At 58.4% G+C, this 25,476-nt stretch overlaps 1 protein-coding gene across 1 annotated transcript; it reads right to left on the bottom strand.

Moving 5' to 3' along the window:
• Positions 1–4,339: 4,339 nt before the first annotated feature.
• CRLF2 (cytokine receptor like factor 2) lies at positions 4,340–24,321 on the bottom strand. The gene is made up of 8 exons (XM_045856089.1): positions 24,158–24,321; positions 15,535–15,637; positions 13,560–13,720; positions 12,283–12,416; positions 10,121–10,283; positions 8,964–9,069; positions 7,649–7,733; positions 4,340–5,591 (listed from the first exon to the last, which is right to left on the bottom strand). The coding sequence occupies exons 1-8, from the start codon at positions 24,255–24,257 to the stop codon at positions 5,310–5,312; spliced, it is 1,134 nt and encodes a 377-aa protein (XP_045712045.1). The 5' UTR covers positions 24,258–24,321; the 3' UTR covers positions 4,340–5,309.
• Positions 24,322–25,476: the final 1,155 nt, after the last annotated feature.

The raw sequence follows: 25,476 nt of genomic DNA, 5'->3' as shown, positions 1-25,476 counted from the left end.
GCTCAGTTGCCTCGTGCCTGCGCCCCGGCCGGGCATCAAACCCACAACCGTGTGGTGCACCGGACGATGCTCCAACCAACTCACACACCTGTCCAGACACCCAACAGGTGTTTCAGGAAGAAACTAAAACAGGGGCTTTATCTCAGCAAATGCCACTCCGTAACACTGAAGAGATTTTAACGATGGGCAAACGTAGACCCCCGTCCGGGTGCTGACGAACACACTGTGTCCAGGGCCCAGATGGCAAGGCCCCGCCCACGGCAGAGAGAGACCCGATACCGATGGCCAGTCGGCGACCCACAAAAGAAACGTCCGTGGAATGGACCCTCGGGGACAGCCCTGAGGTCGCCCCTTGGGGCCTCCTTGTCCTGCTCAGACAGGCACGGATATACGCCGCCCCGTTTCACAAAAGCAGAACTTTTTGCGGGAACAATGAAGGCTCCTTCCGGTCAACTGCCTTTCAGATGAGACGGCCTCAGTGTGTTTCTGCCAGCCCCCTAGAAGCACAAGAGGGGGACAGAGAGATTCGAGGCATGACGAGAGTCTCCATTCTGCCGACACCGTACATATGCCCGTGGATGGGGATTCCTACCTGTCGCCTTCCGGAGAGCAACGCAGGCCCTCGGAAACCCGACTGCAGCCACAGGTAAGCAGACCCTGAGCTGAGCAGGTGGCTCAGCCGTGGGGTTCCTTACCTGTGCACACCTGCAGTGGAACACCCAGAATATGTCTCCTTGGCATCTGTAGATTAGGGATCATTTGTTACGCAACGTAGCGAAGCGATACAAGGCCCAACCCACTGTTGGCACAGGAAAATGTCCGGATGGAGTAAACACTGCCTCCTAAACACATAATTATTTATAATTTCTGCGCGACAAAAGAAGGGGAAAATATTTATGGGCTTGGCGTAGAGGAAGATTGTCTGAACAAGATGGCAGAAGTTGGATCTGTGTAGCAAAGAACATGAAAAATTCAGGTAGAGCTCTGGCTGGCGTGGCTCAGTGGATTGGGCTCCGGCCTATGAACCAAAGGGTCGCCAGTTCGATTCCCAGTCAGGGCACCTGCCTGGGTTGCGAGCCAGGTCCCCAGTAGGGGGTGCTCGAGAGGCAACCACACATTGCTGTTTCTCTCCCCCCTTTCTCCTTCCCTTCCCTTCTGTGTAAAAACAAATAAATACAATTCTTTAAAAAAAAATCTGGGTAGAAAATTCTCCCCGGCTTTGGGGAATTCAGATATGGAAAAACCCCTGCAGAAGGGAAATGAGTTCGTAAAAACCGATTCTGCTCCCCATCGGATGGGGGACAGCCGTCCACGAAGGTGCAAACTCAACGCCGTTTCTGTTTTACGCCTGAAGGAATCCAGACCTCCTAGGGCCGCCCGGACTCCTACGAGGCCGGGGGGGTGGGGCGGTGGGGGGGAGCCCCAGATAGCCATTGGCCCTGGTTGTGTGAGAAGCTGGCCCAATTTACGACCCCCTTCCTCTGCAGCCGGGTTGCAGATGCCACGGCGTGCACGCACGTGGTGCAGAAATTAAAACTCGCTTCCCTCCTGCCGCCATCTCGTATTTCCAGCCTGTGCGGGGGCGGGGCGGGGGGGGGCAGGGGTGGGCAGACCACCCAGACGCGAAATCTGGGTGGTTGGCTCAGGAGCGCTGAAAATCCCCCCTTGTACAGAGTTTTTTGTTGTTGTTTTTTGGTTTTTGGTTTTTTTTAACCGCACCAGCCACGGAGAAGGAAAGCGAGGCGCACAAGAAGTGCAGGCTGGGTAAACAGCGGGAGAGGAAGTCGCTGGCTCCCTCGTTCATAAAATTCAAGTATCCGGGAGAATACAGGCATGAGATGGGGGGGAGGGGAGGGGCCGGGGGTTTAGGCTGCAGAGACGGTGCGTGTGCTGCACTCGATTCTGCGTGTGACAAGAGCATGCCGAGACCAGTTCTGACTGCAGACCGGTTGTCTCTCGACCCGGGAAGCCCCGCACGCCGCCCGTGAGCGGTGTGTGTTGGCAGGCGTGGAAAGGCTCCTTGTGTGTGTGTGTGTGTGTGTGTGTGTGTGTGTGTGGTCTTGAAGTGTGCAACAGAGGGGATTGTTCTTCATTGGAAAAAAAAAATGGGGGACACAGTGTGAGCAGGCCCATTGACAAACACGCAGACACTTTTACGACGTCTTTTTCCAGAATAACCAGAGGCACCGCGGCAGGGCCTGGCCAATGTTTCTTCTCCTTTTCTTTCCTTTTTTTCTTTTTTCCTTCCCTACGAAAAAACCGAAGGGGTTGTCCTGTGGGAGCTAAGCGTCCACAGAGGGCATCACCCTCCCTGCCGGCCCCCCACCCCACTGTCTCCTGGGTGATGGGGTTCGATGCTTTGTGCTTCCCGGGCACGTGGGGACTTTTCGTGAAAGGGAGCACCCATGTGTCTTGAGGGGTTTGTGGGTGCATGTGGGTGTGGCTCAGTTCTGGACTTTCTCAGTGCGGGAGTCACTCTGTGGGGACTCCGGGGTTACGGTGACGAGTGCCTTCCCTGAGGAGGGTGGTGAGCTGTTCGTTGTTGGGGGAGAAAGGAAGGACCCCAGAGGACCAGTGCAGGGTTGGGGGTGGAAGAGGGGTGTCACTGGAATGTGAGGGTTTGGGGGGCTACTGGGACACATGACCCCAAACTGGGAGCTTAAAACAGTCAAGATTCATGCTGTCTCCATCCTGGAGACCAGGCGTCTGAGGTCAGGATGCCCCAGGGCCCCGCTCCCTCCACAGGCTCCAGGGAGGGTCCTTCCTGCCTCTTCCAGCTCCTGGGGCTGGTGACTGTGTCCCTCCCGTCTCCGCCTCTGTCTCCACGTGGCTTCTCCTCCGGGTCTGCGTCTCCTCTTCTGTCCCTTCTCAGGACACTGTCACTGGACGCAGGGCCACCCTGACCCAGGACACCCTCCTGTGAGACCCTTAGCTTCACGCCCTTGGCCATGGAAGGTAATTTGCAGGTTGTGGGGCTCAGATGCGGACACATCTGAGGACCCTTTCTGAGGTCACCAGTGTGCCCCCCGCAGCCATGGCAGGGGAAAAAAAAAACAACTCAGGGACAAACCTCAGCCACGGTAGCAGGACAGAGTGAGGGTCACCCGTCTCCAGAAGCCATTGAGGCCTTAAGTTAAGCATTTATCCTCACAACCAAAAACAGGCCTTAGCTCCACCCTAAGCCTCGCAGCAGCGGACCTCACACGGGGGCGCAATTGCGTGCGCATCAGGCCCAGCGGCGGCGGGCTCGGGCGTCCAGGGCTCCCCTAGACTGGGGTCGGGACTGCAGGAGAGCAGGCAGCCAGCGCATCCCGGGCCTGTCAGGTCAAGGTCCCCCGAAGCGTTTCATTACTAAGCTTGCTCGATGGTGCTGCGTCACTTAAAAGAACCAAGACCAAAACGAAACAGGAAGAGGCTCGGAGAAAGTTTCCAGAGGGGAGGGGCCGGGAGGGGCGGTGAGGGCGAAACAGGCGAAGGACTGAGAAGTATAAAGTCGTCGTTACAGACCGGCCTCAGGGTGGAAAGTCCAGCACAGGGAATAATAGTAATATTGGAATAACTCTGCGTGGGTAGCCACGTGGGTGCTGGAGCTATCGGGGGCATCCCTGTGTAGGTGACCTGAATGTCTCATCAGAAGTATACTGTATCCGGGAAACGGACAGAAAATAATGTTGGCTATCCATGGGAACTGAAAAAAAAAAATTAAAAAAGAAAACCTAAGACTGAACAGAACAACGCCATTCGTAAAGAACGCACGGAGGGGCGCTGCGCACGCTGCGTCATGGGCGCGTTGGCGCACGCGCGCGGTGCTCACCTAGAAACAAGGTTTGCGTCCAGCCAGGGCAGCCGGGAAGGGGCGGCGCACGCTCAGTCCCCTCGGTGGGGGTCTCAGTTCCCACCTTCAGACCCGCGGACCACACACCGACGCAGACTTGGAGCGCGTCCTGCACTTGGAAGTCTGCGGAAGGAGCGCCCGTCTCCTCCCCGCACCAGGAGGGCGTGACTCCAGCCTGCGCACGCTGCCTCCGAATCGCACATGCTCCGTGCGAAAGACAGGAGAAAATGAGGGGCTTTTTTTCTCTGGAGAACGGCCGTAGAAGGGGTTTTGCTCAGCCTTAAAAAAGGGGTGAGCTGCTCAGTGGGTGGCCGGGGATGCGCCTCAGCTTTCGCACTAGGAAACGGTGTTCTCCCGGGTGTCCTTCGCAAGACAGGCTTTGGGGGGCGTGTAGTGAAAAGACGCTTTATTATTTTTTTTTCTTCCTCGTTGTATTTCCCCAAGAACACACACAGAGTCCCAGGGTGCGACCGAGGTTTATTGCAGCCTTGTGCGCACGGAGAGGAGGAAGCGCCGCGCCGCCCGCTGAGCAAACCCAAATCTGAAAGATCTAGAAACTTCCTGTGCCTTCGTCACAAAGCCCGGGACGAGATAACAGCGCGAACGCTCTCCTCTATCTCGTTCCATCGAGCACCGCCGTGCGTCCTGCGATAGTTCTCATGACAACCCTGTTCTTGTGTCCCTTGATGTCAGGGGCACGCTCAAAACCTGCGAGGCCCACTCAATCTGGGGGTGGGGGTGGGGATGCTGCTGGCGACTCTGCCGTCTCCCCCCACGTCACCCGCGTGGAGTCTGCAGGGGGAGCAAAGTCTCCAGAAGGACATGCCCCAGCTCTTGCCCAGGGGGGGCGCTTCCCTTGCAGAGCAAGAGCCGCAGTGGCTGGCTGCCAGGGATGAACCAGGGTGCCTTCCATGCCCATGGCTTCTGGTGGCTTGGCTGGGTCCAGGTTCCAGGGAACCGGAGACCCAGGAAATTGCTCCCAAGTGTTAGTGCAGAAAAGGGGGGGGGCGTGGAGGGTGTCTGGGAAGGAAGGGGGTGTCAGGACTGCCTGGGCCTCGACCGTACCCTGTCCAGGTGGCTTAGCAGATGGGAGCGTCCTCCTGTACATGGAAAAGTTGCCAGTTCGATCCCCGGTCAGGGTGCGTACAGAAGGCAACCAATCGATGTCTCTGTCTCTCTGTCTCTGTTTACCCCCATTCCGCTCTCTCCCTCTAAAATCCATGGAACATGCCGTCAGGTGAGGATCGGGGTGGGGGTAGGGGGTCAGCCCGGAAGACATGGGAGCCGAAACCACAGTCCAGACCCAACCCGTCCTCCGGCACCTGCGGTGCATCCGCCTTCAGCCCTGGGACAGCGAAGTCAGTGGTCCGGGGCGTCTGTCCCCTTCACGGGGGAGAGACCCCCTCGGTGTTCCTGTGTCCACGCGCCCCTGCCACCGGCTTTGCGTCTGCAGCCGCGTCACGATGTCACGACGTCACAACGTCACATACGCGTTGTCATTGACCACGAACGTGAAGCCCCCCAGAGAGACCAGGTCCTTGCCCGGGGCTGGCGGGCAGGGCAGCGGGTCGGGGTCCCCCGTGGCTTCTTTCCGCACCGCCTGCAGGTGCGACGGGCCTGTCGTCGAGGCCACGGGCGTCTCAGCCTTGGCCGCGGGCAGCTGGACCACCAGCGGCCCCTCCAGGAGAGACTCCTGCTCCCTGTCTTCCCCTGTCTTATTCAAGACGGCGATGTTCTGGGTGTCCTTGATCCATTCCTGCACAGGGGACACGGCATGGGGAGTCACACGCAGGGAACCCCGGGCCAGCGAGCTCCCCTGGGGGTGCAGGTGGGGGAGCCAAGGGCCTCGGGCCCAGCGCCCCCACCGGTGCCCACAGCAGCTCCGGGGGCCCCTTCCGTGGGGACGCCACCCCCACACAGCACAGGAGCTGTCGCGGCTGCAGCTGCGCGAGGCCAGCCTAGGTCCAGAACCAGCGGCTTTAGCACAGAGATGCAAACACGAGGAGAGAGGGCCACGCCGCCCCCACGGGGGCAGGGAGATTATCGTGAGCCGAAAGCAACCTCAGCCAACAGCACCCACAGCAGGGGCTCCTCCCACCCCGTTGGGGCGTCAAAGCAACGCGTGGATTTCCCCGTTTGTCAACGGGACTTGCGCTTGGAAAGGGTCTCCCCCTGTCCCTTCCGAGTTCAGCCGAACCCACACAGGCCTTGCTGCTGTAACGAAACTTACTGAGCTCGCATCTGCCTCCCGCGCCGGCCGCGCACAAGCCCCGCCCCCTCTCCTTGGACTAGCCCTGCCCCCTCTCCTTGGTCTGGCCCCTCCCTCCCCTTTGGTTGGCCCCGCCCCTCTCCTTGGTCTGGCCCCGCCCCTCCCCTTTGGTTGGCCCCGTCCCTCTCCTTGGTCCGGCCCCGCCCCCTCTCCTTGGTCTGGCCCCGCCCTGCTCCTTGGTTTGGCCCCGCCCCTCCCCTTTGGTTGGTCCCGTCCCTCTCCTTGGTCCGGCCCCGTCCCTCTCCTTGGTCCGGCCCCGCCCCCTCTCCTTGGTCCGGCCCCGCCCCCTCTCCTTGGTCCGGCCCCGACCCCTCTCCTTGGTCCAATCTCTTCTCCGCGCTCCACCACCCTGCACTGAAAGGGCATCAGCCGCACAAGGACCCCCTCTTTGGGGTTTTCCCTTCTTTCCTGCGACCCCCTCCCTGCCTCGTGTGCCTCTGAAATGAACCTCTTCTCTGGCTCCTGTGTCTTTCTCATCTGTCTTTCGTCCGTTTCGCGCACCGCCCTCCCGCACAGGACCTAAGACGGGAGAGCAAAGGATTTCTCTCCCCCGGTTTTATTTTTTTTTTTCTTCCTCCTCCACAGCGAGGTAGCTTTGAGATCCCCTTTGCTCCTTCCTGTAGGAAGCTGAACGGTGCACACCTCTTCTCAAAACAGGTGTATGTGCCCCCAAGTCCTGACCTTCCGAATTGTGAAGGTGATTTTGTTTGGAAATAGGGTCTCGGTAGGTGGGGTTACTGCACAGTCTGAGAGGAGGGCGTCCCGGGTCAGGGGGGCCCTGCGTGCAATGACCGTGTCCTGAGAAGGGACAGAAGGGGAGACGCAGACCCGGAGGAGAAGCCTCGTGGAGATGGAGGCAGAGACGGGAGGGACGCGGCCACCAGCCCGGGGACGCCTGGAGCCCCAGGAGCTGGGAGAGGTGGGAAGGCCCCTCCCTGGAGCCTGTGGAGGGAGCCGGGTCCCGGGACCCTTGGATGACCTCAGACAACTGGTCTCCAGGACGGGGGAGGGTGCATTTGTGCTGTTCCGAGCCCCCTGGCGTGTGGCCTCCCCGGGGAACCGAGAACACCCTTATCACACCGTGCTATAAAACCCACCCTCGGACCTCGGGCCTCTGGTGAGCTCCTTGGGGTGGGAGTGGCCCCTGCCCCCTACGTCTCCACCAGCTGGCCCTCGGCCCCCCCAAGGTGTGTCCTCGGCAGTGACCATGGCCGTGAGTGCTGGAAAGCAGGCGTGGGTGGCCCGTGTTCAGCGTGCAGGGGAAGAGACAGGGCTTCTTGGCGTGAGCGGAGCCGGTCAGGCAGGGCGCAGCTCTCGGGGGCCGATTTCTGGAGAACCCACGTTTAGGGGTCCTCGGGGGCTCGGCCTCCCCGGTGGAAGGATGAAGCCCACCGAGCCGCCCGTTTGAGAGCCGCAGCGGCTCGCGGGCCCCGGACGAGGGGGCCGGCAAGTGCGCCGCTGTTCAGCCAGCTGCTCCGGGGCGGCGCGCGCGCGTGACACAGCCCTCCAGGGCTGCGCGCGCACGGCGTGACGGCGACGCTTACCTGGAAGTTTCCCTGGTGCGACTCGAAGAGGCCGGGGAAGGTGACCTTGGGGTCGGGCACGCGGGGGACCAGCAGCCTCTTCACTCTGCAAGGCACACGGAGACTGCGCTCACCCAGGGGACTCGGCGCCCAGAGGGAACTGTGACCCCCCCCACCCTCTGCCGCCACCCTGATGCCACGGGCACCCTGCCCTAGCCGCCCAGGGGAAGCCCCCCAGGGGTGTCCGGTGAAGGTCACAGAGCACCTCTTGGGACCCTAAGGATTGCTTGGTATTCCTTTCTCATGGACGTTTTTGGCTGGATTTTGCCCGCGTCCTGAAATCCATAGGGTGGAAGCCGTGACCCACAATGCTTGGGGCTGCTTTGGGCTGCTTTGGGCGTCAAGCCCTTTACAGGGTCACGAAGGACCCGCTGATGTCACACAGGGCAGGCCGGAGGCACTCCGCCTCGGGTGTTTTCAGGTGACGGCACCCCTCCAGAGGGGCTCTCCGCCCTGCCCCCTCCCCCCCCCCCCCCGGAACTTGACCTCAACGCAGCAAGTTCCCCTTTTGCAAAAGAAGCTTCCTCCGGTCGGGGGCCCGCCTGCTCCCTTTCCAGGAAACGGGGAGGGAGCGGCCCCACAGGCCGTGATTCTGAGATAATTCTGCACGGGCGGCCTCCGTCTGCGACACGCTTGCTTCATGCGTGTCTCCCCCCCGGCCCCTGGGCAGGGAGCCTGGTACCGTGTCCACACTCGTGTCCCTCTGCCCCACCGGTCACGCCGTGTTGACATGCTGTGTGGCTCCCTCCCCCGCAGACTAATTTGCCTTTGGGGGCTTGTAGCTCTGCTCCGTGACGCCCTCTTGCATGTGAAAGCAGCACCGTGACAAAGAAACACACGCCTTCCCCGTACGAATCTGCCTGTGGTCAGTGTAGTTTGCACACTCTTGGGTACAGCACCTGAGAGGTGGCAATGTACTGGCCGCTGATTTAATGGGGCTGGGGGGTTCGGGGCCAGAGAGGAATCCCGGGCATGTGGGCGTCCGTGGAGGAAAGATCACGTGAAGACGTAGGAAGGAGACGGCCGTCCACACGCTAAGGACACAGGCCCCAGGAGGAGCCGGTCCTGCCCACAGCTGGACGGTCAGACAGTCCATATCACGCCCCCCACCCGTTGCTATGGAAACCTTCTCCTAAGAAACCAAGATGGCGCCCCGCACCCTGGGCATCAGCACCTGGAAGGTGCTCATAACTAACACCTGCACGCAGGTAAGTTTACACACAGGTAGGAACCCTCCACCCACGAGTCTGACTCGAGTGGCCAGAGCGGTTCTTACCTGTGCAGCTTCCACACAGACAGGGGCAGGAGGACCACGATCAGGGCGGCCACCGTGCCGCAGACGAGAACAAACTTGGAGGAGAACGGGGTCTTCTGGCACGCATCTAAAGCAGAAACAGGGTGGGCGCCGTGAGTTCATCGCAGGAGGCTCTGACCGAGCTCCAGCGCCCACGTCCACTTTGTTTTCTGTGCACGTGTCAGCGTGTCAGGGTCAGGAGCTGCTGGTTTCGCTTGGCGGCGTCCTGGAAGGAAAGAAGGAGTCTCCGGACAGACTTACACCAGGCACGGAGTGCGGGGTCATCACAGCACCCTGCTGCACCGGCCTCGCCAGGCCGTTTGCAGGTGCGCAGGCTCACTTCTGCGTGACACCTGTGAGTCTCCCATCCTTCCATCTGCCCACCCATCTATCCACTGTCCATCCATCATCTATCATCCATCCATCCATCCACCCATCCATCCGTCCATCCATCCACCCATCCATCATCCATCCACTGTCCATCCACCATCCATCCATCCATCCATCCACCCATCCATCCATCCATCCATCCATCCATCCACCCATCCATCCATCCATCCATCCATCCTCCATCCACCTTCCATCCACCATCCATCCATCCCTCCATCCATCCATTATCCACCCATCCATCTACCCACTATTTATCTATGTATTCATCCATCAATCATCTTCCTACCTGTCACCAATCCATCTATCTACCTTTCCATTAATCATCTATTATCAATTTATATATTATCATATACCATCTACCTACCCATCCATCCATCCATCCATCCATGCATCACCTATCTATCTGTATCATCTACCTATGACTCTTTCAGCTACCTATCATCTACGTACCTATTTCCATTACCCATCCATTTACCTGTAGATGTATCCACCTGTGCATGCATACCTATGTCCACAGAACAGCGTTCATAACTAACCCTTATTATTTACCATTGCCAAGTCACTAGAAGCAAACACTAAAAATGGGCCCCGACGAAAAGTCCAGCTGGAGAGACAGACAAGCAGAGGTGTGGCCTTCACACCGGTCTCTGGACAAGGAGGGAGGTCCTCGGGGTTTCCAGGTGCCTGGCGCCCCGCCCCACCCCCGCCCGCCAGGCCAGGGGGCCGCGTGGCTGCGTCACCAGCCTCACCTCGCGGCTCGCCCCTCTGCCGGTGGGCCACCTCTGACCAGTCGCTGGGGTAGGTGTCCGGGCCGTAGCTGGACTCCTTGGTGGTCACTCGGGCCCGGAAGCTGTAGCACCTGTCGGCATCCAAGGCTCGGATCGTCACGTTGCAGGTGTCTTCCTCCGTGGACTGCAGGGAGGAGAAAGGGACAGGTGCATCGGCGACATCACCTGCAGGGGACTCCGCTGCCCTCCGGCGGGCCCCTGAGCATCTTGGGTGAGCGTGTCTTTCCGCCCAGATCTGAACCCTCGAACCAACAGCAGGAGACCACGTCTGTCAACACATCTGTGCTTCCCTCCGATGGAAGAAAAAAATAACAACCACACAATCCTGTACAGCAAAGGCTGCTTCAGGTGTCTGTGCAGAGAGGTGCTCCGTGGAGGCGATGCATCCTTTTTAAAAAAGGAAACGTTGGTTTCTGAATAGAAAGGGAGCCCGTGCTACTTTGGAGGTTTTAGAAAATACATGTACACCCGGCAACAGAAGAAACTTAATGTGCTAACATGTAACCACCGTGAACCAATGTGTGTCATTCTTTTCCTGCAACTGACGGAATACAATGTTTTACCATTGTTCTTCACATCGCTGCTGATCAGTAAATGTTCTGTTTAAAAAGAGTTTATTTATTTGTGTTTAGAGAGGGGAAGGGAGGGAGAAAGGGAGGAAGAGAAACATCAGTGTGTGGCTGTCTCTCTTGCACCCCCTACTGGGGACCTGGCCCGCCACCCAGGCTTGCGCCCTGACTGGGAATGGAACCTGCGACCAGTTGGTTCACAGGCTGGTGCTCCGTCCACTGAGCCACACCAGCCAGGGCAGCAAATATTCTTTAAAGCATCCATTCATGGCTCTTTAATTTTTTACTATATAAATGTATCATTATTTGGTTTTCTTTTTAATCCTCAACCAAGGATATGTCTATTGCTTTTAGAGAGACAGACAGAGAGAGAGAGACAGAGAAACATCGATGGGAGAGAAACATCAATTGCTCAGGTGCCTCCTGTATGTGCCCCAACCAGACATCTAACCTGCAACCCAGGTGTGTGCCCTGACTGGGGGTCGACCCGGCATCCTTTTAGTATAGAGGATGACGCTTCAGCCGGCTGAGCACCCCGGCCAGGGACCATTGTTTGCGGGCTGTTCATCTACTGCATGACATACAGGTGGATGTTTTATATTGATTTTAGATAATGCCCCAAATCTTTTATATTTATTTTAGAGAACATCCCAAGAGACATGTGGTGCATAAAACCACCACGACAGTTTGAATTATTTCCTTACGATCGATTTCTAAAACGGGATCAGAAGTGGGACCGTGGCTACGCTCCCCAAGTGCACGGCTGCCGCACGTCGTTGAATGTCTCCTGTGTCACCGCGGGCATGCCCACCGTGGCTGTCACTTGCACTGAACTTGCCTTCCTTTTAGGAGAAGTGGTTCTGCTCTCGCGCGTCCAGCCACAGAAGGCGAGGTTTCCCCTTTTCTGACGGGCTCCCTTCTGCCTCGGTTCAATGTCACTACCATTCGGTGGCGCTTGTCTGTCATGTGGACTGTCACTGCTGTGCTTGATTGCACTGCATCTGCATGGTAGGGTGTCTCCCACGGTGGGGGGGTTGGTGCCTCCCCCTCACACTCTACCCAGCCATCACCTCGCTCTCGAGTGTTACCAAAACTCCTACCCCCTTTTTCTGCACGCCGCTTGGGCCCACTGTAAAGCTGCCGACCCCGCTGGTACTGCACACCCCCACCACACGGAATACATGCCCGTGGGTGAGGTGGATACCTTTGCCCTTGGGAATGCCCTTCGCGGAGACACCAAGGACAGGGCTCAAGCGTCCCGTTGGCAAAATAATGCAGTTGTTTGCGGGGCCAGAGGTCAGTGTGTGCAAGAGCGAGAGAGCCCTGGCGGGGTGGCCCTCAGGTGGTTGGTTGGGGCCTCATCCCGGGCACCAAAAGGTTGTGGGTTCGATCCCTGGTCAGGAGGCAGATCAGATGGAAGCAGCAACCGATGGATGTTTCTCTCTCTCTCTCTCTCTCTCTCTCTCTCTCTGTGTCTCTCTCTCTCTTTTTAGAGGTAGCACCTTAGGGATATCTCATCACCCCGGGGCCCCGAGAAGGTGCCACCCCACTCACCTGCCACTCTTCGTCAAAGACGCTCTTGTGCTGAACCTCGTACCGCAGGCCTCGGTACGGCAGATTGGGACACGTCACGGTGATGGCCTCCTCCCGCCAGTGGAACTGGAGGTCTCTCGGGGAGCTGGGCTTCACTACAGGGGTGGGGGAGACAGCACAGGGGCCGTCACCATGGCGACGGTGGAACCTCCCCCACGTTTGTACGACGGCCGCGGTGAGATTGCCTCCACCCCCTGTCTTCTGCCTTGAATCCCCTGGGTGGTCTGCGGGCCCCTTGCCTGGGTGGCATTTGTAACAGAGCCCGTAACCTGCGCTCCAAGGGCTGACCAGGAGCCGTGTCCTGATGCAGCTTCGTGAAGTTGCACAGAAAATTTTGTGTTTCTGTTATGGGATGAATCATGGCCCCCCCCACAAAAAAAACACAAAATATGTTGATGCCCCCACCGCTAGGACCTCCAAAGACAGCATCGTTTGGAAATAGGATCCTTATCGATGTCGCTATTTAACGTAAGACGGGGCTGTCGTGCCGTGAGGGTGGCCGGGAAAGCAACATGGCCGGGGTCCTTGTGGGAGGACGAGGAGGCTCAGCCGTGCCTGGACAGGGTGTGCCCACACACAGGCCGAGATCGGGGTGGCCCAGCTACGAGCCAAAGAACACCAGGGATTTCCGGAACCGTGTGAGGCTCCCCCTGGGGCACGGGACCAGTTCTCACCCAGAGCGTCTGGGAGGAAACTGCATGGCCAGCACCTGAACAACGAGGCCACAGGTGTCTCCTTGAAGACCCCCCAGTCTGGGGGGGGTTCCACAGCTGCCTTAGGAAGCTCATGCCGTGTCTCTGGGTGCTTTTGTCACGAGGGGCCCCATAGGCCACATCCAACTCTGAGAGGCACCCTGGACACCCACCCCTAATTAACAAATAAAAATAAAAACCTATCTCACAGAAGTATAGAATAAAGCATATGTGTGTGGATAGAGGGTTTCTGCATGTGTGCCATATTCTCTCATCCAAGATAAACAACCCACCTCCAAGGAGAGAAGGAAAAGGAATGGGGTGTGGGGTGTGCATTGGGGGTGTATGTCTCAGCTCGTTTTTTGGGGGGGGAAAAGCACCAAAGCCACGTCATTGGCTCACTGTCTCCAGTCACGGCCTTCGCGGAGTCTCCCCTCAGGGGTGCACGCATCTGAGACTCTCGTGCATGTTGAGGATGGAACTTTCCGGAAGGCTGGCGTCTCGGGTGTCGGGGTAGGAGCCGCCCTCTGCCCTCTGGGCACTCACAGTAAGAACTGATCCATATGTTCCTGGACAGGACAGTGTGGGTCCCGTTCCCGATGGAGAAGTCCATCACCGAGTCTCCTTTGGCCCTGAGGACGCACCCCACGGGGAGGCCATGCTGAAGCAGGTAGCTGGGACACTGGCTGTAATTGTCACCGTGGAACCTGGGGTGACGAGAGAGAGAGAGAGAGAGAGAGAGAGAGAGAGAGAGAGAGAGAGAACGCCAGGCTGTAGGTTGTCTCTGACAGAAGCCTCTTAGCCTGTCTACCGGCCGTGGGCTCAGATGGGGGACCTTCCGGATCCTCATCGACGATCCTCCCGGACAGCGGCCAATCAGAAAGCGTTCCCTCGCCCAAGTGTTTAAGCCCGTGGAGCAGTTGGATGACGACAGTCCAAACGTACGTTCACGTACCGACCCCAGGGACCTGGGAGCAGAATCTCATGTGGAGACAGGGTGTTTGCAGGTGGGGTGAGGGGAGGATCTGAGAGGAGGGCGTCCTGGGTGGGGGCGGCCCTGCGTCCAGTGACCGTGTCCTGAGAAGGGACAGAAGAGGAGACGCAGACCCGGAGGAGAAGCCACGTGGAGATGGAGGCGGAGACGGGAGGGACACAGCCACCAGCCTGGGGACGCCTGGAGCCCCCCCAGGAGCTGGAAGAGGTGGGAAGGCCCCCCCACCCTGGAGCCTGTGGAGGGAGCACAGCCCTGGGACCCCTGGGTGGTCTCAGACGCCTGGTCTCCAGGACGGGGGAGGGTGAACGTCTGTGATTTGAAGAACCTCGCCTTGGGAGAGTTCCTTCTGTCTGCCCCAGTAGAGTCCGACCTCCAGAGCATCGAGCCCTCTGGCACGAAAGGCACTTTCCAGCCCTGGCTGGTGTAGCTCAGTGGATTGAGCGCGGGCTGTGCATCAAAGGGTCGTAGGTTCGATTCCCAGCCAGGGTACATGCCTGGGTTGCAGGCCATAATGCCCAGCAACTGCACATGGATGTTTCTCTCTCTTTCTCTATCTCCCTGCCTTGCCTCTCTAAAAATAAATAAATAATTAATAAAAAAAAGAAAAAAAAACAGAAAAAAGTTAATTAAAAAAAAAAAAGAAAGGCACTTTCCAATGGTTGCACCAAGACGGGGCGTGACCTTGAACTTCCTTGCACTGTTAGAAGTGGCCTAGTCCTCAGCCCAAGGACACCTAACGCTTCGACCTAGAGACCCCAAACCCCAGCAGGGTCTAGACCGAAACGTACCCCCTTCATGAGTGAGAAAACGAAAAACTCACGCTTGGAAACCACATGTGACCCCTCTCTGTGACCTCTCTGGAAAAGCCAGCCTTTCACTTTTTTACATTTTTTTTAATCCTGTGAGTTTCATTTTCCGAATCAATTCATCTTGAAAAATTTCCCTGTTTTGCACCCCTTCGCCCTAATCTCCCGGACCATCAAGTGGCGAGGACCAACCACACGGCCCACACCGAGGTCTGTGGAACTGAGCTGAACTCATCTGGGGGAAAACCGTTCCTGTAATGTGTACACAGAGGTCTTCCTGTGTGGTGGGCAAGGCTCAATCAACTGCTAATAGAAACAGGTGGTTTTAAAAGGTGGCCCCTGATACCCTGATACCCAGAAATGGGACCCTGAGATGCTCTTCGCTAGGGCGGCAGAGCTGGTAGCCTTTCCAGGCAGGGGAACTCCCGGAAAATGTGGCTGCTATGACATTGAAGGTGACCCCCCAATGGACAGAGTGTGCTGCGAACCCTGGGGCGAGAATCTAGGTAGTTTCGAGTGTGACTCAGTCATCACCTGGTTGGGTTTGCGGCACCGTGGTGGTGGAGGGAATGAGAAAACACATATTTGCACTCAGACCTTCTGCTTATTCAGAGCTTTCTCAGGTGGCCCTCCCTGCGGCCGATCTCTCAAGAGAAGAGGTCTTTTTGCACAGGGCACTGCTGGTTATTATTAGTTTTTTTCCCCCCCAGAGAGCACTCACCTGTAGCGGAAAGTGAAATTCGTCCCCGTGGGTTCGCTGGCATTCCATGTCACCTGCACGGTTTCAAAGTTGAAGTTGATGATGTGAAGTGGCAATGCTTCCCCTGGGGGCACAAAAAAAAATTGGGGAGAGCTTCAGGAGACGTGGGGAGCAGTTTGGGCTTGTCCAGGGACGCCCTCAGCCCCGTCATACAGATCACACGGCGCTTGGAAAGGAGCGATGAGACCAAGGTTTTCCACACCCGAGCCGGTCGCTAATTTATGTGAGTGACGAGCTGGAGGGTGTGAGGGTATAAAGGCTGGTCAGGTCAATGACCCTGAGAGACAACCATCCGCAGCAGGACCAGAGCTGTCTGTCTGTCTGTCCGCTCCCATTTTCCAGGCCAGCAGTTACTGTCCACAGCAGACAGCAAGTCCGAACGGTGTGTCCAAAGGCTCTGTCCTTGGTGGGAGCCAAGGGGGACACTGGATGCTGTCCCCTGTGTACCCAAGTCACTGTTTCCCTCAGAACACCACAGGTGACAACTCGAAGAGAAGCTCAAGGACATGGGGGTCTGTCAGTGTTTGCAAAGGGACTTTGGCTTCAGTGGGTTTGACGCCGGTAAAGCTCTGATGAGTGAGTCTGAACACGGTGGGACGGTGCATTTTTAGGATTGAGCAAAGGTGTGAGGAGGTGGTGGACAAGGAGAGGTGGGTTGTTACCTGCCAGAGAAGGGAGTTGCCAATTTTGAAAGATGAGAGGCTACGATCTACCCTGTGGTATTAGATTACAAGGGAAAATATAAACCTGGCTGGTGTAGCTCAGTGGATTGAGCGTGGGCTGCGAATCAAAGCATCGCAGGTTCGATTCCCAGTCAGGGCACATGCCTGGGTTGCAGGCCACGACCCCCAGCAACTTCACACATGGATGTTTCTCTCTCTCTTTCTCCCTCCCTTCCCTCTCTAAAAATAAATAAATAAATCTTTTTTAAAAAAGGGAAAATATAAACATAAATGATAGATAGATAGAATATTGATATGTAGAAGATTTATAGAGACAATGGGTGGATAGATAATGGACAATTGATATATGTATGCATGGATGAATATGATACATGGATGGAAAGATGGATGGATAAAGACACCTATAGATGATAGCAGACAGATAATCAATGGCCAGATGGATGATGGATGGATGGGTGGTTCAATGGATATAGTGCATGGATGAATAGAAGCATGAATGGTAAATGGATGGATAAAGAGACAGATACAGATAGACAGAGAGATAGATAGACAGATACATATAGAAAGGTAGACCCTGGCTGGTGTGGCTCAGTGGATTGAACGCCAGCCTGAGAACCAAAGGGTTGCCAGTTCGATTCCCAGTCAGGATACACGCCTGGGTTGCTGTCCAGGCCCCCAGTAGGGGGCGTGTGAGAGGCAAGCACACATGGATGTTTCTCTCCCTCTCTTTCTCCCTCCCTTCCCCTCTGTCTAAAAATAAAGAAACAAAATCTTGTCTTGAAGGGGCTGGTTTCCCGGGCTGGCGGCTGCAGGTGGTGGGGCGGGCGTCCGGATTTCCCTGTGGTCTGGCCCTGGGCTATTGCCAGTGTCCGTGTCTCGACTCCCTGCGTGTTACCAATCGTACTACAACGTCTCTGCTCCCCGATGAGCCCTGTCGGAGTTCCTTTCATATTTCAGCCGGTTTCCTGCGGTCCCTCACCACGTCCAGGCCTGTGCTGAGCGTGTAGAAAAGTGTTCAGCATGGGGAAGGAAAGGGAAGTTGAACTTTGTGGGAGACCTCGCGATGGGACTGTGGGTCTCATGCGGCGTCGGAAAATGTCAACGGTACAAGGAGGGAGGTGGACATTTGTGGGCTCTGGAGGCATCCCTGCCACGTGCCCACGTGCACAGGGCGGGCAATTGTAGTGCCACGCCGAGGGACCACCCAGCAGGTCCTCTCCGGGTCGATCCACAGCTTCCCAAAATGGACAGAGACCAGGGTGGGCATCCCCGACCTCCCGAAGAGGAAGCTGTGCGTCTGTCCTACGCCAAGGAGGACGTCTCTACCCCCGTCCCCTGCCTGCCTGGAAAATTCCTCCTTGATAACGCCAGACGCCCCCGGGGTTCCAGCTGAGAAGGAAGCGAGTTCTTGTGGTTCCACACCGCGCCCACACGGTGTGACTCAGCCCTCGGGGTCAGAAGGTAAGCCACAGCAGCGTGGAAAGGGACAAAGGTCTGTGTTCTCGGTCGGCTCAGTCCCCAGCCCCAACCGATGGGATTTGTCCACAGTGGCAAGGCCGGGGCTTGGGTGGGGTTGGGACCCTCCCCACGGGCGTGCGGCAGGAATTCTCGGACGGGGACTGACAGGAACGTGTGAATGGCTTTGCACCGTCTCCACAATATGATGCCCCGGGGCCACCGACGAGTGGTTTCTCCCCCTAGTTGCACCTTAAAGCAGGTTCAAGGTTAGCCAGTGGTTTCCGAGGGCTCCGGCGCCTCCACGGAAACAGAGAAAGCCTTGACTCATTGGCTTTGTGTGGGCAGCTTGGTGGTCGTCAGCAACACCACAAAGGGCAGCGTGCAGGTGAACGTGTTTTGACGGATGAGTGTTTCCGGTGTCTGGAGCTGCATCCCCAGAAGGAGAGCAAGTCACACACAGAGAGAAAGGCGGACACCACAGGGTTTCTCCTATATGCGGCATCTACAGGACACGGGAAACGAACCAGCCACACCAACAAAGTCCTAGATTCGGAGAACAGACAGACAGGGGCCGCGTGGGATGAGGACTTGGGGGGGACGAGTTAAGAATGTGAAGAGATTGTGTACAAATGGGCCGTTACGGGATAGCCCAAGGGATGGAAAATCCAGCCCAGGGGATATACTCGGTAACGTTGTGATAACTGTGCAGGGCGCCTGCTGGGTGCCGCACACGCCAAGGAGATGACTTTGAAAGCTGCACAAGTATCTAATCACCACGCTGGACCCCCTGAGACGGACACAAGACCGAAATGCCAACCGCCCTTGAAACAATAAATAGCAGGACTGAAGTCCCCCTTCTTATGGCCCCCCCCGACTCTGTGGTCCCTTCCTCCACCTCGTTGAAGTACACGGAAGTCCTTTCCACAGTGAGGACGCTTTTCCCCACGCGGAAGACCTAGCAGTATCTTTCTCGGGGACCCAGTCTCTGACGTGCAAACAGGAAGGGGTGTGGGGAGCCCTGTCTCCTACTTTCTATGAGAGGGTGAGGGAAGCTGTGAAACTGCATCCCCCCCTAAATATAGAGACTTGTTTTTCTCTTGCATAAACGATTAGGAGCCACCGATGGCCATTCTGGGTGGGTTTAGCAGGGGCTGCTTGGGACCCCTGGTGCGGGGACGCCCCTGGCGAGGGGGACCCATCACTGTCTATCTCCAGGACACGGGAGAACATCTAGACTGGTACAACGGCAGCCTCTTCAGTGCACGGCCCGGGAGGCACAGAGCCGTCTGGTTTTACGCGTATTCGGCGATGCAAGGCTTCTCCTGTCTCTCCCCCCTTCGTGGGAGAAGCTGCTCAGTGGGGGGCAGGCGCCGTGTTTGGCTGCATCTCCCCAACAGCGGCAGAAAGTGCCCCATCTCTGCGGGAATTACCCCGTGTCCTGACCCATCGGGCGAGCTGTGGTGAGCATCCTGGCAGCCCCACTTCCCGTGAAAGATGTCACCTTAGTCTTGTCACGCCCCAGTCCTGTCTCCCCAGGTCTGCCTCTCTGGAAGCATGGGCCGCTCTTACTGGTCACCGTGGACGCGTTTGGAAACGGTAAGAGGTTGGAAGAGGCAGAGGTGTATGTGTCAAACTGGAGGAGAGACCTAGCAACCAGCTAGCCCTGGGGACCAAAGGGGTTTGTATCTGGACGGGGATAACGGGGCAGAGAGACAGACAGAAAGACAGAGAGACGGAGACACAGACAGGCAGAGACAGACCAGCAAAGAGAGATCTTTGTTTGGGGTCCTCGTTTCTACCGTGCGTCGACGCTGCCTTCCTATGGGACACCCCCACTTTCCCGGAGGCCAGCGTGAGAGTCAACCCCCCGGAATGCTGAAGGAGCGGTGATACTGTCTGAAAGAAAAGGAACTTAAAACACAAACGCTGCAAGACGGCCCGTCCCGGAGGCGCCTACCAGAGACAGACTCACGGAGACTGACCGCAGACAGCGGGAGCCGGGGACTGGGGAGGGGGAGGGGCGTGAGAATCAGCCGGGGACAGAGCTTCTGTCTGGGGCGAGGGGAACGTTCTGGAAATGACAGTCGGGGACGGTTGCACAACCGTACGCCTGGATGTGCTTCGTGCGGCTGAGGTAGCCGTGCACCCCAAAATAGTCACGATGACACATTTAACGTCGTGGGTATGATATCATCGGGGGTTCCTAAAAAAATAAGAAGGAGCCACTTCATTCGGCTTTTTTTAAAAAAAAAAAAGTTTGTTTACAATCGACTTTGTGGTACGTCGTCAAGGAATTGTTCTCGGCGAGACGGCGGGGACGTGAGCATCGGCAAACGTCTGGGAGGGCTCCTTACTGCCTCGTGTCCCTGGGTGGCCGGCAGGCGCTCCCAGGCGAGGACACGTGGGGGAAAGGCTGACGGTCGTCTGTCTGCAGGAACAATGAGGTCTGAGCGCACGGTGGGCTGTGACTCAGCCGTGAGCAGGAGCGAGGCTCTGACTCAGGCGGCGGCGTGGAGGCAGCCTGAACATGGGAGGCTCCGTGAGAGACGCCCACGGTCCCGTGGTGTGGATTCCACGTGTGTGGGATACACCCAGAGCGGGCCCGTCCCCAGGCACCGAGAGGGGGTCCGCGGTTGTCGGGGGCTGGCCGTGGAGGGGAGGAGGTCAGGAAATCGCTGGGGACATGGGTGAGCGGCGACCTCGCGAGGCTGCTGTGGCCCTGACAGCTGCACCCCACAGACCCCAGCCCCTGGGGAGACCCTGGGACTTGTTCTTCCTTTTCTTCGCACCAACACACAAAGGTGGCAGGGCGTGTGCAGGTGAACACAGGTGCACACTGCGGGTCATCGTTGAAATAGCAACGATTTTGCTCTGCAGTGACAGCCCGCCTCCCTGTTAAAGCACACCTGCCGGAGAGAAGGTGGTCGGTCGGTGGTCGGGAGAATTTGGTTTTAGGACCTTGGGGGCAGCAGGGGACTTCGCATCCAATACTGTTGCATGTTTTGGAAAGTACCTGTCAGGTGAGATCAAAGCAGTGGGTCCTTCCTTCTTTCCTTCCTTCCCTCCTTCTTTCTACCCATTCATTTCCTTCCTTCCTTCCTTCCTTCCTTCCTTCCTTCTTTCTACCCATTCATTTCCTTCCTTCTTTCCTTCCTTCCTTCCTTCCTTCCTTCCTTCCTTCCCTCCTTCTTTCTACCCATTCATTTCATTCCTTCCTTCCATCCTTCCTTCCTTCGACTTCCTTCCTTCCCTCCTTCTCGCTACCCTTCCATTCCATTTCCTTCTTTCCTCCATTCTTCACTTCCCTCCTTCCTTCTCTCCCTCCCTCCTTCCTTCCTCCCTCTCTTTCTTTTTGTCCTTCATTGTGGATTTAATCTGCCGCTGAAAGGTTAAGAACGGCAACAAGACCGCAAGCCGACTGCAATGCCCACTACACGGTGTGGCCGCCCCCCAGCCCACCCTCACCCAGCCCTGCTCTGGACTTCAGCTCGGCCACCCACCACGTGAGGCCCTCCTGGGGTCACTGGGGTCCGGCTCGGGCACCCACCGTCCACACTGTCCTTGTTCTGAGCTTCAGCATGTGTCTCCCACCCGGGAACGCCGCTGAGGTTGGCTGCCTGTCCGCAGCGCGCAGTGTGGCTTCCCGGCAATCCCCTGACGCTCACTGAGAAGCCTGATCGAAACGTGGTGGCCGATGACAACTGAGGGGATCTCTGGGGCCCCTCCCCCGCCGCTGCTATCTCCCGAGCATCTCCAGAGCTGCTCCCGCCACCCAATGCACAGTCATCGAACCCCGTCTGAAAACTCAGAAGACCCCCGCAGGGTCCTCGATGCATACGGCTCATTCTAAGCAGGTACGGTAAGGAGGGTGTGAGTGTTCTGGGGGCTTGGACCCCAGGTCGGGGGGCTTAAACCACAGACGTTCATCATCCCCCCTCCTGGAGACCAGGCATCTGAGGTCCAGGTGTCTCAAGTCCATGTTCCCTGCACAGGCTCCAGGGAGGGTCCTTTCCCCCCCTTCCAGTGGCCGCGTCCCTCCCGTTTCTGCCTCCTTCTCCACGTGGCTTCTCCTCTGGGCCTGCGTCTCCTCCTCTGTCCCTTCTCAGGACACTGTCACTGCACGCAGGGCCACCCTGACCCGGGACGCCCTCCTCTCAGATCCTTCGCTGATACGACCTATAAAGGCCCCGTGTCCCTACGGGTCCCGCTCACCGGCACCGGGAACCCAGCATGTGTTTCCGACGACCACCCCGGAACCCACAAGAGGAGCGTCCGTGAGTGACCAGGGTGTTGAGGGGAAAAGGTCCGGAGAAGCCCGGTGCGTGCGGTCAGTGGGCCTGGAGCAGCTGCAGGCGGCCGGCCAGGTGCCACCGCCGCCCCACACGCAGGTAGGTGGCCGCCTGGCCGCTCCCCATCTGCCGGCCAGCCTCACCTTCCCTTCCGCAGCTCGGTGGAAACATCGTGGCCGTGAGACACACCTGGGAGGGTCCCCTCGCCCTCCCTGCCCCCCATACCTGCCGCCCTAGCCCCCTGTCCTGGTGCATGTGGGCTTGGCACGCAGACACAGAGGCACCCGCAGGTGATGATGGGGGGTCTGCAGACGGGACTGGCCCTTCCTGTTCCATGGGTGGGTGCACTGTCGCCTCTCCTCTGTCTCTCTGCCCCCGTGACTCTCCGGGGCCCCCAGTTCTGCCCGGACCCCACGCCTCACCGCCTGTCATCACCTTTGTCTCCATCCCCCCCACCCTTGCCCAAGAAGCGGGACTTCAGCTCGTGCAAGTGCTGAGCATTGGGACAGGCCGTGGGCGGACCAGGGATGAGAGGCGCCATTGGTTTGTGCAGTTGGGGGTGGGCGTTTGCCCCGACGAGGAGCCACAGACCTCCGCGTGGTCCCGGCGTCCCCTTTTTCTGAGGGTGTTGCCAGCCGCCACAGGCCACTGACCCGTCAGAGACACAAGCTGTCTCCGATGGAAATCCTCTCTGAGGCCGGACGGAGCCCTGGCACCTGAAACGCCGGGCGCGGCCTCGGCGGGGCTCCCTGTGCACCTGTGGGACCTCAGCCCTGTCCTGGAGGGGCCCTGGGCCGTGGCTGGTGGTCCAGCACCCCCCTCCCCCATGAGTGACGGGCAGCCTGGGCTCACCCTGGGTTCGGGGTGTGCACCCGCGGCACCCTGCCCCCTCCACAAGAGCACATCTGGAACGCCACATCAGGGCAGGAGCGGCTCTGTCCTGGCGGCGCAGCAAAGCGAGGAAGCCAGAAGACCCTCCACCCGCCCAGGCAGACTCACGCTTCCTGAGAAGTGCCGCGCCTGGGCACCGGCCCCGCCCAGAATCCAGGACACCGGCTTCTGCGCTGGGATGGGCTTCCCTGGGTCAGGATCCCCAAGGTGCCCGAGCTGCGGGTGCCTCATTCAAGCTCCACGCCCGAGGGGGGGGGCAAGCAGGGGGAGGGGGGTGGTTCGGGGGACGCATGAGGCACACCACAGCTGAAGTCCTTGCGGACGCAGCACCGGCCGGCTTGGAAGGAACGTCGGAACACCGACAGGTGTCCAGAGCCGAGACGCCGAGAGTTTAGGCAGTGGCTGTGCTGGGGGGGGGGCCACCTCTGGGTGCCCTCGCTGTCCACCCAAGTCACGACTCTGGGATTTCAGCAAAACGGGTCGCTGGGGAGGGTGCTCCCAGGCCAGAGGCAAAAAAAAAACAAAAACGGTGTGACATCCCACTGGAAGCAGGGAGCCCAGCCTCAGGTCTCAGGGGGCGCGAGGGGGCCGTGCAGCCACCGTCCCCACTGGTCAGTGGCAGTTCTGACCCGGCCACTCAAACCCAAGCCACCAGCTCCCGCCCTGGTACCTCCCTCCACGCTTTTCCTATATCCTTTTCCCACAGCTTCTAACAGGAGCCCACAAGAATGTTCTGGAAAACCTCCCAGGGAGCCATGTCCCGGGGACAGACATCTCGGGGGGTCTTCGTGTCATGCCCAGAAAGCACAGCCCGGGGACTGAAGGGTGACCACGAAGCCGGTGGACACCAGTGTCCAAGGACCCGGCGTGGACTGTGTCTCCTTTCTGACCTGAGTTCGCCCCGGGCAGGTACACACGCACCCACACAAAAGCATCGTGCTCTTTGGAGGTACCGAGAGCAGCAAAGTCACCCCAGTGTTCAACTCCGCACACACGTCTGTGTTATCATCATCATCATCATCATCATCATCATCATCATTATCGATAGTATCATTCGTTCCACTCACAGCTCATCCTGAAACCAGTCGACAACACACCCTTTCCCCCCCTACCCCGAGCTAGAGTCTCAGAAACCTGGGCGACCTCGTAACTTGGACGCAGAAAAGAGAGAGGTTGCCAGAGAGGACCCCTCCTCCCCGCCCCCTCGAAACGGTCATCAACCTGAAGTCTGTTGTGGCCCCACCAGGGGCCACGGAGCCTCACCTGTGGCCGTGTCCCCCGCAGCGAAGGAGAAGTAGAAGTCTCCCAGCAGGAAGACGGCCGTAGCGGCGGCGGCCGCCCAGGGCCCCGGGGCGGCACCCATACCCGGCACGGTCGGCGGGGGGGTGGGGGAAGGTCGTCAGCAGGCTGTCCCCGGCCGCCTCTGATTTTTGGTTCCGCACTCACTCCCCCCGCCGAGGTCACCGCGCTTTTAAAAGGCAGAAGCGGCCCCGCGGGGAAGTGACGAGAGGAAGTACACTCATGCTCGATTGAGACCGATGACTCTTATCTAAAAAAAAAAAAATAAAATAAAAAAGGAAGAAGAGGGAGATAAGGTTTGCGCCTCAGGCTGCCGGCTCCCAGGTGGTGGGAGGCTCTGCGTTCAGGGCTCCGGCTTCACCGGGTGTCCTGAGCGGGGGCTGGGTGCCGTGGCAGGACGGGCCCCGGGGGGTCCTGCAGGTCCCTAGGTCCCCGAGGTGTCCAGGCGGCAAAGGTGGGCTGGGCATCGGGCCAGTCGGACCCCCATGTGCTCCGAACCATGCAACAGCCGTGTCCCGCCGAGGGGTGCAGGCTGGGGACCCTCGGACTCCACACGCAGAATCCCTTCCTCAGACGTAATTCTCGGGGGGATGAGAGGGCCCACAGGTATGTGCACGGCCAGCACAGGTGCTCAGACACCGCCCGGACCCTGCCAACACCAGCATCGCTAATAACGGTGCCTGTGACGCTAGGTTGGAGCTAGGCAGCCTGCTCACACAGGCCTCCTGCCAGAATGTGACAAAGTGGGACGAGGAATAATAATAATAATAATAATAATAATACCTGCCACAAGTCACATCTGGGTCCCCCACACTGGCCCTCCAGCCTGCCCTGGTCCATGCGCCCCCAGAATCCACAGGGAGGATCCAGGAGGGACCCCCACCCCGATCTCAGCACCTCTGGTCACACCGAGACACTTGACTCTGTCACCCAATCTGACACTTGAATGTCACGTTTCCATGGGCCCCAAGGGTTTGGACGCGCACGTCTCTGGGGACAGGATTCTGCCACCGCACGGGCGGCGGGAGGTGGACAGCCCAGCGTGACCGGTGGTAAGGAAAGCACGTAGAGACCCAGAGTGTGATGTGGGTGGGGGCTGAGAGATGCACAGTCCCCCGTGGGAACGTCGGGGGCTCCGTCTGGGTCCTGTGCGCGCCTGGGGCTGGTGACGCTGTGTCGTGGGGCGTCCTGGGCACTGGGTGGGGTAGGGGGCGTTCAGAAGGGTCCCCGGTCCCCCTCCACCAGACACCAGCAGCACCCCAAGCGTCTCCAGATTTGCTGAA

The sequence above is a fragment of the Phyllostomus hastatus genome, unplaced genomic scaffold, assembly GCF_019186645.2.
Source record: "Phyllostomus hastatus isolate PE091 unplaced genomic scaffold, TTU_PhHast_1.1 phas_scaffold_12, whole genome shotgun sequence".
In the NCBI taxonomy this organism is placed as follows: Eukaryota; Metazoa; Chordata; class Mammalia; order Chiroptera; family Phyllostomidae; genus Phyllostomus; species Phyllostomus hastatus.
The sequence above is the reverse complement of the archived record's forward strand: the minus strand, read 5'-3'. Positions and strand labels throughout refer to the sequence as shown.